At 37.1% G+C, this 12,793-nt stretch overlaps 1 protein-coding gene across 1 annotated transcript; it reads right to left on the bottom strand.

Annotated features, from left to right (window-relative positions):
* Positions 1-10,445: 10,445 nt before the first annotated feature.
* LOC127638718 (uncharacterized) lies at positions 10,446-12,365 on the bottom strand. Its single transcript, XM_052120368.1, has 3 exons — positions 11,953-12,365; positions 11,217-11,533; positions 10,446-10,811 (listed from the first exon to the last, which is right to left on the bottom strand). The coding sequence occupies exons 1-3, from the start codon at positions 11,976-11,978 to the stop codon at positions 10,456-10,458; spliced, it is 699 nt and encodes a 232-aa protein (XP_051976328.1). The 5' UTR covers positions 11,979-12,365; the 3' UTR covers positions 10,446-10,455.
* Between the last annotated feature and the right edge of the window lie 428 nt (positions 12,366-12,793).

Raw genomic sequence — 12,793 nt, forward strand, 5'->3', positions numbered from 1 at the left:
TTTTATATTCATTTTTGGGAGTTAATCAAACAACCATTGCTTTGTATGTATAAAGAATGTATTGATTCAAAAGAAATGACAGCTTCAATGAAACAAGGCATTATCTCCCTTGTCCCCAAACCAGACAAGGACACTCTTTTAATAGATAATTGGCGTCCAATTACGCTCCTAACTATCGATTATAAAATTTTAGCCTTGGTTTTTGCTAATAGATTAAAGGTCAAACTTAATCAGTTTGTTGCAGAGACACAATCAGGTTTTATAAAAGATAGGCATATCAGTAACAACATAAGACTTATTTTAGATCTTTTGGACTATACGGATTTTATACATTCTAAAGCCATGATTCTTTTCCTAGACTTTTATAAAGCTTTTGATACCCTGGAACATGAATTTCTTTTGCAGACTCTCAAGTTATTTGGTTTTGGTGACTTTTTTGTTAATATTATTGAAATGTTTTATAAAGACATTAGCAGCTCTGTCTTAATTAGCTTTAATAATTAGCTTTAAAAAAGAGATTTTTTCATTACCCGTGGTGTCAGACAAGGCTGTCCTATTTCCCCCTTTTTGTTTATTTTAGTTACAGAACTTTTATCATTAAGTATTATCCATGAACAAAGCTTGGAAGGTATATCCATCTTTGATAGAGAAATTAAAATCTCCCAGTTGGCTGATGACACAACTCTCTTTTTAAAAGATAAGAGTCAATTAACCAAGGCCATAAATGTAATTGAGCAGTTTTCGTGTGCTTCTGGATTGAAACTGAATATGTCTAAGTGTGAGATAATGACGCTCTATAAAAGTGACGATTCTTCAATCGATGGTATTTCTGTTAAAGAGACTGTAAGGTATCTTGGTATTTATTTAACAAAAAATTTAACAGCTCGACAACAGCTAAATTTTTCTGGACGGGTCAAGAAAACCAAAACTATCTTTAATCTTTGGCTCCAAAGAGACCTTTCCCTTTATGGGAGGGTTCTTTTGTCCAAAGCAGAAGGATTATCTCGTTTTGTATATCCTTCTCTTTCTCTTTTTGTCAATGACTCTAACGCTAAAGGAATTAACAAAATTTTTCTTGACTTCAAATGGAAAAACAAACCTCACAAGCTCAAAAAACAGTCCTTTCAAATTGTCGAAAAAAAGGTGGACTTGAATTGAAGTGTTAGATTTTAGTGATACAGTGAACACCTTTAGGATAAATTGGATCAAAAAATGCTTAACAAACCCTAATTCTATATGGTTTTTTATCCCAAATCATATCTTTACCAAAATTGGTGGCCTCCCCTTTATATTGAAATGTAACTACTTGCCAAACAGATTGCCAGTTGCACTTTCTAAATTTCATCAGCAGGCCCTTCTTGCTTGGAAGTTATGCTACACCCACAATTTTTCACCTCATAAAACCTTTCTATGGAACAACTCTAATATAAGGATCAGGAATAAATCTGTTTTTCTCTCTACATGGTTTAACAGGAATATAATTGGTATTCTCTCAATTTTTGATAAATCCGGTAATTTCTTATCGTATGAAGAATTTATGTCTGTTCATAATTTCCCTTTACCATTTAAAGAATATAATGCAGTGCTTAAAGCAATTCCTTCTGGTCTAAGTCATCTTGTTAAATGTCATCTAACCTTTAGTAAGAGTGTCACCAAAGAACCTGATTTGATCTTAGATGGTATAAATATACTTAGTAAGAAATGTAATAATAAGCATATTCGACAGATTTTTCAGAGTAAAAAATATATTGGTGCTAAAGGCAAATTTTATTGGGCCTCTTTTATTGAACGTATAGATTGGAAGGAAGCCTGGTTGTTACCTCATAAGTATTGTATTTCAAATAAGATTAAGGAAGTTCATTTCAAGATCTTACATAAAATATACCCAGTGAATGATACTGTTGCAAAATATATGGATGTTGACAGTTCTTGCTCATTTTGTGGGAATAAGGATGAAACGCTGATCCATTTATTTTTCCAATGTGAAAAAACACAAAACTTCTGGAATAGGTTATATCTTCATATTGGCAAGCACCTTGATTCTTCCAAATCCTTTCAATTAAAGGATATAATTTGTTACTATAAAGAAGATAAAGCTAGTACTTCAATTAGTTACATTGTTAATTTTTTTATTTTGTTTGGAAAATGTTTTATTCACAAGCAAAAATTCTCTAAATCGCTGCCTACTTTTCCGCATTTCTTAATCGAAATTGATACATTTTTGAAGTCTCTAAGGCTGATTAAAAACAAGAAAAGTGACAGATTCTTGAAATATTATGATGATATTTTTAATAATACCACTGATGCATAATGTTTCCTCTGTGTATGTCTTTTATTTTATTTGTTTATTTTTTATTATTATTTTTATATATATGAAGCTTTATATATATTTGATATAATTTAATTTATGTAGAAGCTCTATGTGTTTTATGCTTTATACCTGCTTGTTATTTGAAACATATTCAATAATAAAAAAATAATAATAAATAAATAAATAAATAAATAAATAAACATAAAAAAAAAAAAGCACATCAAAGTCTTCTGATTGGCTGATCAAAGAATGTGTCTGTGACCTGCGGTCATATTTTTGTTTGCTGTTTACACAGTCTAGTGCTGTCACAGATATCTCGGGACACTTATTTCAGTGATATTTTCAGGGAGAAGGAACATTTTCTGCCCACCATCTGGGCTTCCAGCACCAGACCAACATTCTGCTTTCTGTTAAACTTAAAAGGAATGAATGTTCTTTTTTGTATATAATATGTTTAAAATGATGCAAACTCACTTTGATTTTAACTCCATTCGAAATGGTCATATCATGAATTTTTTTCCTGACTGCATGTTACTGCACCGGTAAATTTTAATCGTCTTTTATCTTCTACAACATGGCCAGGTCATACAGTGAAAAAACTCATGTTTAAAAGCAATCAGCTAAATAAATACTGTGATAGATCTATTTTGTGATCAATTATAATTTACCATGGTAACCATAGTTTCCACCATACAACCATACAGCTATTGTTACTACTGCAAAGTTATTATCCTTTAATATGGGGTCTCCTTCAAACATTGTAAGGTTGCAGAATATTTGGCCATGCTGTATTGCTATGAGGAACGGTGTCGGAACTAGATTAGGTATGACGCACAGCTGGGGCGTTATACACCTATTTTCTTTTAAGAGGGTGCCACGGTCAGCCACCACAACCCTGATATAAATCATGGGACACAGTATCACCTTTTTAATATAACAATTAAATGAACAACTGTTTATCAATAAATGTGCATCATGGTTGAATTTGGTTATATTCTACGAGGTATATACTATCTTGTTTTACATCACTTTTTTGCGATCTTGCCCCCTCTTTTTGTGCAGGCATTTTGCATACACAACAGGTGGTGCAAAATGTGCAAGCACAAACGCAACGATGCCCACAAGTGCTTCAGCTCAACATTGAAAACATGTAGCCTATATCTGAATTAGGCATTTACTGGTAATATTGTATTCCATGTTTCTTGTAAATGATAACAACAGCAACAACAAAACGCTAAAGAATTTTCTCTAAAGAAAATTAAATAAATAAAATGGTTTGCATTTCTCCAAGGGTGTGTTATTTCTCTGGAAGATAGTTTAACCACAAAAAACCTCAGCAAAAATGTAAAATTGCTCACTTGTTCACTATTCTCTATAGTGATTGTCAAACAATGCACTACATACTGATATATTATAGATCAGTGAGAGTGATTGATCAGATCAGACTGTGCTTAAGGGAACTGAATAAATAAAAGCTAAGCAGCAGCCATGAAATATTTAATATTCTTGCGAAATGTGTGCCATAAGCAGTGACAAAGGCTCGAGAGCACAAGCGCTGCTGCTTCAATCCGTTCGGCCGCCCCCTCTTTTCTTCCATGGAAAATACAGAACCCATTGCTACCGAGGAACCATGTAAAACTGCCTTTTGTTACTTAAAGTTTTATAAGGACTGGAAAGGAGAAGATTCACACTGAAATAAGATAAGCCGCTGCTTTCTTTAAACGTGAAGAAAAGAGAATGTAAAGATGTGTGTAAAGAAGTTCAATGGAAGTGAGGAGGCGAGAACCGGCTTTTCAATATAAATAATATTTTAATAATAAGCAGAAGACACAAACACACATGTCCGTAAATATCTCTCTCTCCCGCACAATCCTCCGCAATAGGCCTTTATCCCTCTCGGAGGCTGGATAAGGGACCGGGTGTGTAGAATCACGACCCGGCCCTGCCCTCCGCCCTGCCACAATGTGCAAAAATACATTAAATAATCCATTCAAAATCCTCTTGGCTCAAAAATCTGAAGGGGCTCAGTTTGAATGTCGCACCGGGCTGTTTTCAATTGACAACAATGCGAAAATAATGCAGACACACACATCTCGGCAGTTTTTACTCATGTGAACTGACATTGAACATCACAGACCTCTGTAGTAACAATTACTCTATGGACAAATGTCTGGAAAATGAATCCTGTCTGAATTGAGCTTTAGAGAAAAAACTCAAAAAGTCTGAAAATTGGCGAGTGGAATTTGCATGCTACTCCTCTGGACGGTCCCAGCCATTTCAGCAGCTAGTACAGTGTTGTGGCAAGACAGACACAATGCCTCGTTCCCTCCATCAGGGAACAGAGGTTACGAATGACGTTCCCCTTCTGTCACTCACTCAACGTTGTGTCGATGTAGTGACACTAGGGGTCCCTATGGAAAAATGCCACAACAGCTGAACCATGTTACCCGAAAGGGGAGGTCAACATGTGGCAATACGACACATGGGCTCAACAGCCGCAAATGGAAAAGGCACGGTGGTTGGTCTCGCAACGAAAGGGGGGAACTCTACAAACACAGCGACTGGGGCAGAGAGAGCTCTATGGAAAACGTACCACGAAATATACATCACAGGGGTTACCGGAGTAATCGGCACCTGTGGAGCACCTATACCAATACAGGGCATATTAGACCCCATATTGGGGCTGGCTGCGAACTCCTCTGCTGAATTCGCAAACCATAGAACTAGGGAGGAAGGACATCCAGTGTCCATGACTTTGTGAACTCGACTGGGGGTAAAAGCGCATGTTTTCGCCTCAGGGGAGGGAAAAGGCGCTATATGCAAGTTATACATCCGGCCAGCTGTTCCTTATTACCGAACTCTACCTGTTCGTACCTGAAAGAGGATGGTATTAAACCGGCTCAACCCAGAGATTGTAAAATCTTGTGAAGATATTGGGTGTTGCCCAGCTCGCTGCTCTGCGATGTCCGCTAGAGAGGTGCCATTGGCCAGTGCCCACGAGGATGCCACACTCCATGTAGAGTGTGCTCGGACCCTCAAGGGGGCGGGCACGGCCTGGGTCTGGTTTCCAGTGGGAAAGCCTCTGTTTGGAGACAGCGTTCCCTTTCCGCTGTCCACCAAAGCAGACAAAGAGCTGCTCAGAGCGTCTAAAGCTCTGCGTGCGATCCAAGTAGGTGCACAAAGCAAGCACCGGACACAGCAACGACAGGGCTGGGTCTGCCTCCTCCCGGGGCAGCGCTTGCAGGTCCACCATCTGATCCCTGAAGGGGGTCGTGGGAACCTTGGGCACATGGTGCGTTCAGGGTCTCAGGATCATGTGAGAATCTGCCGGACCGAACTCCAGGCAAGTGTCGCTGACAGAGAACGCTTGCAGGTCCCCCACCCTCTTGATTGAGGTGAACGCAATCAGGAAGGCCATCTTTATGCAGAGGCTTAAATGTGGCTCTCCGAAGGCCCAGGAGGACCATGGAGAGATCCCATGAGGGGAAGAGGCATGGCCTGGGAGGATTCAGCCTCCGGGCGCCTCTGAGGAACCTGATGATCAGGTCATGTTTCCCTAGGGACTTAAAATCCACTGCGTTGTGATGTGCGGCTATAGCGGCTATGTATACCTTCAAGGTGGAGGGGAACAGCCACCCCCCAACCTCTCATACAGGATGGAAAACACTGACTTGACTGCGCATCTCTGGTGGTCTTCGCCTCGGGAAGAACACCAGTTCACAAACAGACAGGGTCCCGGACATTTCAGCAGGTAGTACAGAGTTGTGGCAAGAGTGACACAACGTCTCGTTCCCTCCATCACCATGTATATCCGAGGGAGTGGCATGCAAATTCCACTTGCCAATTCCCATTGGCATTTTCTCAAAGATCAGAGGTGTTTGGGGCTCCAAAGAGCGACCCCTAGTGTCACTACTTCGACACAACGTCGAGTGAGTGACAGATAGGTCACATGAATTATGTTTATGCGTATGTCTGTTTGTGTTTCTGTGAGCTGAAGTGCTTGTGACCCCTAACAAATCATTGTAAGGGAGAAATATGTAATGATGAGTGTATGACTTGTGTGCAACAATGAACAGGTAAATATAGAAATAATTTTGAATTTATTGAGCATTATTTTTTTTTGTTTAAAAGTGTTAGAACGTCACTTAAAAGTAATGTAATTAGTATTGTCACTACTTTTGCAAAGAAGTAATCAGTCAAGTAATCAAACTGCAAATTTAGACAGTAATAATTTAAAAAATTGTAGTAATTTGTAGTGGATTACTTATCTGATTAACTTACCCAAAACTGGTCAGAGTATGGAAAGAGTAGTGTAACAATTCTGTGTTCCACAGAAGAAAAGAAAGTCACAGGGGTTTGGAACAACATGAGCATAAGTAAATGATGACAGGACAATCACGTTTGGACTATTTCACCCAACTTTAAGTGCCAAAGGTTCCTTCTGGGTTATTATAGTAATGACAGTTTGAAATAGCATGACCTTTTCTGAAGTGAATATGAAGGTCAAGTGTGTGTGTGTGTGTCAGTGTGATCTATAAGCAGAACAAACAAGACAATGTTGCGTCTTATTTCTATCCATGTGACCAGAACAGCATTCCTTTAAAACATTAAATACACATGCACAATGCAAAACAACCAAGTTGAAGAGGGTCAGGAAATACCCTCATGTAACCTGATACTGCCATTTCAACAGCTGCAGTGAACTGACACCAAAAGCATGGCTGTATTCTTACAAAATATATTCTAATATCATTTATATCAATGTTTGTTTGAAATGTCTGCCTTAGACAGGCAAGGAATTTACACGCAATTAATGTTCATTAATGCAATTACAACGTGCTGTCTTAGAAATAGGGAAATTAATGAATACTTTCCTTTAACCAAGAATTTGCATGTCCAGGACAAAGACCTTTTTATGTCTATATATGCAAATATTGTGTTGATTTCAATGATTTACAGAAGTTCAAAATGTCATACTTTATGACGATTTGATGCCTTTGTAAACCTTTTATATACATTTATAAATACAACTACAGCTATAAGGTCTATTATTAATAATACCATTAAGGATGAAATTTTGGATCATTATGTAGGTATTTATTCATATATATATATATATTATGCACGATTTGGGAAAAAAGTCATATTGCGATTATTTTGGAAAATATTGCGATTGCGTTTTGAACTGTGATTATGTTGGTAATATTTTCCACATGTTCAACCGCAAAAAGGCTACTGGGGTTTTCACACTTGAACCCTCTTAAAAAGAACCAAACTGAGACCTTTTTTCAGTTCAACCACAAACAAATAAATATATAAACAGTGAAACAAAGTCTTCTTCAAATCCAAATGTTACCATTCACCATGTACCTGTTTTTGTCCATTTTTTGACAGGATCTCAGCCCACTAATCATCATCATCATTAGTTTATGAAACACGGTCAACTTGAATATTAGGGATGCGCCCGCCAATCAGGATTTTAACATCTGATACTGATCTCCAATTTTCATTTCATCTCATCAATCGATGCTGATCATTTCACTTTTATCAGCAGCGGTCAACACTGGTTATATGTAAACTTTCTGCTCAATGTCACTGTTAACTACATTTCCCTGTTGGTAAAAACATAGTCGTTGTCTAGTTTTGCTGTCAAAAATAATGTTGGTTGATTGAATAATTCAGTACACACAAAATATAATTTGAAAATTATAAATGTTAATCTTTATTCTAGGCCTTAAAAACTAGTAGGCTTATACAAACTATTCTTTACTGTATATAAGATATCCTAAAGAATGAGGCTTAATGTCAAACTGAAGTTGAACTGATAACTCATTGGTGTAATTAAACTTAAAGTGAAATTTTTTATTAGTTTGTCACAATTTAATTTAATTATTTTTATTCATTATTTTATTATATTTAATTTAGCAATGCATTATATTAAAGTATCTCAATATTTGATTTATTATATGTATGTTCCTTTTCATTGTGTTGGATGTTGGTAATATTAGTTCCGCTTTCAATTGTTTACGCGGGGAGTGTAATAAGGGCGACACGCTCTCTCGTGAGGTCAACAAATGACAGGAGAATGAAGATGTTTCTGGACTCTACAAGCGTTACTGTTAATGCTGTTTGCTCAGCAATCATTTAATAAAGATGTTTGAATTATACCCCATCTTGTATTCTGTGTTATAATTATTATGATCCCTGTGCCTTGCGGAGACTGAGATGCTGCTACCGCAGATAATAATAAAAACAGCTTCCCGCAGGATGCGCCAGTTTAATGTAAATAAAGCGTTTAGCGCACGTAAGCAAACGGACCTGAACTCGGAGCACTTCTGTTACTGTAAGCATGAGCGGGAGTTGTGGAGCACAGAACCGCTCTGAAAACACTGTAACAATGCGCTAATTTAATATAGACTGAACAGAGCAGTGCAAATAAACTTTGATTGGAGCAGACTATTTATTTAATTAAATCGCAGCCCTTTGCCATTTAATAATCGCACAAGGTCATATCGCGGTTTCGATTTAATTTCGATTAATTGTGCAGCCCTAATATATATATATATATACAGTACTGTGCAAAAGTCTAAGACAAATGCTTTTGAGAAACATCTTATTTACCTAAGATAGTTATTTATATCTTCAGCTTTAGTGTGTCAATAGGAAATAGACAGTTTAGATTCCCAAATATTTATTTTGCAAATAGAATAACAGAAGAACAGAGAGTCCTGCAACAGAGGGCATGACCCCACAGATCATGTTCTGATGACGCGGCCCGGAATGCCATCTGGACCCGCGGCTTTACGGATGTTCACCTGTCGGAAGGAACAGGTTTTATTTATAAAATTATTTAAAGAAGAAATCCTCACAATGCAACATTTCACAAGTGCCTAAAACTTTTACACAATCCTGTGTATATATATATATTTATTTTTTTGTATTATTATTATTATTATTATTATTTATTTGTTTGTTTTTTGCATTATACTAAGGTATAGGGCTAGGTAAAAGTATAGATTTTCTGATTAATCACTATCTTCATATTGATTCTTAAAATCCAGAGATCAACACTTATGGGAGTCACTCACTAAGCTGCCTATTTTTAAAGAGACAGTACTGATTTAGCGCTTGTTCTACTTATCAATGCAAATACTTGTAAATAGTACAAATACCTCACGTAAACAATAAACATCACAAAATACTGTATAATATGTGATTTCAAGACATCATGAAATGTGACCAAAAGTTTTTTTTTTTCAAATGTAAGCAAAATGGACATTATGATTGAAATATACCCAAATGATCAAGATTTGAATCGAGTTAAAATCAAAATTGAATCGAGACTGAGCCTGTGAATCAAAATCAAATAGAATCAGGAAATCTGTATAAATATCCAGCGCTACAAAGGTTTTATAATACTCAAGTTATTTATTGATGATTTAATTGACATTTTATTTATAATATGGAAATATTCTTCTTCCAAATCCATTTCTACAGCTAAAATCTCTATAACAATCTATAGTATAAAGCTCTAAGATCAATCATGATTATTTTCGTGTTTGTATGCCAGAATAGTTATAAATCAATCGCAGTGGTGGAAAGAGTACTGAAAAAGCATACTCAAGTAAAAGTACTGTTACTTGTCAAAAAATGTAGTGAGAGTAGAGTAAAAGTAACTTTCCTAAATACTACTCAAAGTAGGAGTAAAAAGTAGCCCTTTTAAAAGTACTCAAGAGTAGTGAGTAGTGAGTATTATGCTATGAATGTTAGTCCACCTTATACCCTGCAAATTGAAAATGTAGCTTACTCTTTTATCACAGATTCATAGAAAAAGAAAAAAGAAACAGTATTTCAATATTTCTCCAACAGTTTTATTTTTGACTGCTAGCACTAAAAATACAGCCATGTAATATTTGAGAAAGCAACCAATAATCTGGTAACATTTATGACAACCATTCTGTAGAGGTTTTCTTGCAGGTTAATTGAAAAAGGTTGCAAAGCGTTGTACATTAACAATTTTACATAAAGGTGAGCCGGTAGCACAAATTGGATTAATAAAGTGAATATAACATGCAATAACTGACAAAGTCTCTCAACATGAACGCAGACTTGCAGCGATTTTAATGTAGGGGTCAACAACGAGCTTACATTTTGAATTTGTTGTTCAGTTTTACAATGAGCTGATTCTCAAAATTTGTACTGTCCAGCCTTGCTCGTCTAGGTGTAAACAGCTGCCCAGCACAACTAAAAAGGCGCTTACATGCTGCAGAAGCAGGCAAGGGTGTGTTCAGTTTAAGGTTTAGCTTTTTCACCAAAGGAAATGAGTGAAGCAGTTCCATCTCTTCTGAGGCACAAGCCAAGTATCCATCCAATTCAGATGCTCTTGTGGATGGAACAGTCTTAATGGAAGAAAAGAAGTCATCCTCGTCAGAGACACGCTGTGATTCGTTTTCCTGGGTGTCCTTCATGGCATCAAGACGACGCAGGATGTAATCCATACCTATGATATACACATAATACAGAAATTAGTGATAATTGTGGATAATGCTGATATGACCAAGTATTGGGGTTGTCATGGATAATTTAGAAATTAAATAAAGCCGTTCACTTGCTACATAAGCACTGCTGCATTTAACCCTATACCCTTGCCTTTTCTAACATCATTTCACAGTCTGACTGTGCTAGATTAGGCAAGTAAATAAACATTGAACCGATAGTTTAACTCCACACAAACTTTTTCCATACGCAGTGGTGGAACAGTAACAAGTGGGATTTTAAGCGAAATGTACCCATGAGTCCGGCCTGATATTAAAAAACAAAAAGCTGCATGTTTTCACGCTTTAACAGATATTGGCATAATATCAATTTCATCAAGTAATCTGTACTCCTATACAAAATATCTTACCTGATTTTATGATGTGGGCCTTGTCCGTCCATGACGTTTTGAATTTGGGAAGAAGAATTGCAGCACTGATGAGTTCCGGATCTTCCATGAACTCCCCAAAGCGCTTTTGTAGACCCCGCTGCAGAGCATGAATAAGGGAAAGACATACCTTGACTGAAGCGTCCATCTTTTTGAGCTTTGAATCAAGAAGGTAGATTGTGGGAAGCAGCCACCCCATCTGAGTGTTTGTTTCGGACTGAAGGATGTTCAAGGCCATGGATACAGGCTTCATCACAATGCAGTATTCGGAGAGGTAAGAAACTTCAGCAGGATTTAGCCTATTTAATAAATAAATAAAAGTCAAAATCAAAACAAACATCTTAAAAGAATAGTTCACTTAAGAATTAAAATTGTCATTTACACACTCTCAAGTTGTTTCAAACCTGTATGAAGTTTTTTTCTTCTGCTGAACACAAAGGAAGATGTTTTGAAGAATTTTGGTAACCACACATTTGATGGACCCCATTGACAGTATTATTATTTTTTTTCCTACCAATGGAAGTCAATAGGGTCCATCAACTTTTTGATTACCGAATACCGACATTCTTCAAAATATCTTATTTTATGTTCAACAGAAGACAGACATTCATACAGGTTTGAAACAACTTGAGGGAGTGTGAGTGACAGTTTTCAGTTAAGTGAACAATTCCTTTAATATTCCAATTAGAACAAAGTGAGATTGAGCAAACAGACTTACATTTTAATTTTGAATGCTGTATACATTCCGAAGGCATGCTTCTCCCTGCTCCTTAAGGATCCGCATTACCCTCTCTGCAGCATTGTACACTGAATTCCATCGTGTGTGGTTGGGCTGAATGAACTGCAGCTTACATTCTTCTTGCACAATCTCAGCACTGATGGCAGACCGGCTGGTTTTATTGTATAATGCCTGGCATTTCGCAAATGTTAAACGGGAAAGCTTCTTAAATACCTCACTGCTGTCCTCTGCCTTGGAAGCATCCACAGTAGCCACCAAATTAAGGAGATGACATGCGCAACACTGATGCTTGGGTAGATGATACTCCAACCCACTGTTAGCACTGAAAATGGAACAGGTGTCCTGAACTTCAAATCCTTCTGCATTATTCTCATCATCCAGTGTCACTGCCTCAGCAGAGTCAGCCTCAGCATCAATTAACTCTTGCTGACTCTGTTCACCATACACTCTAAAGGCTTTGATAAAATTTGATCCACTATCAGTTGTCGTTCTGACAATTTTTTCTGAGATGCCATATTCCGAGTGGATGTCAACCAAGGTCCCTGCGAGCAAATCAAATGTATGTGAACCTTTCAAGCGTCTGAAGGCAATGGAAGCAGACCTTCTTTCCAGAGTAGGTTCATCAATCCAGTGTGCTGTTACACCAATGTAACTGCGTTGTCGTGCTGTCCAACAGTCAGTAGTGGTACCTATATAGTTGACTTTTGCCATCTCAGCAATGATGTTTTTCTTTATCTTTGCGGCTGCTTCCTCAATTCTCAGCTTCACAGTTGGTCTGGACATAACTGTACAGCTAGGTTGCATTGTACAGATTAGATTT

This window comes from Xyrauchen texanus, chromosome 47, assembly GCF_025860055.1.
Source record: "Xyrauchen texanus isolate HMW12.3.18 chromosome 47, RBS_HiC_50CHRs, whole genome shotgun sequence".
NCBI lineage: Eukaryota > Metazoa > Chordata > Actinopteri > Cypriniformes > Catostomidae > Xyrauchen > Xyrauchen texanus.

What these genes read in the sequence shown, in the direction of transcription:
- LOC127638718 (XM_052120368.1), bottom strand. Translation starts at nt 11,978, where the DNA reads ATGTATACAGCATTCAAAATTAAAAT. An exon ending in ACAGCATTCAAAATTAAAAT is followed by an intron (nt 11,534 to 11,952) that starts GTAAGTCTGTTT and finishes TTTATTAAATAG; the next exon opens with GCTAAATCCTGCTGAAGTTT. An exon ending in GGCCCACATCATAAAATCAG is followed by an intron (nt 10,812 to 11,216) that starts GTAAGATATTTT and finishes TGTATATCATAG; the next exon opens with GTATGGATTACATCCTGCGT.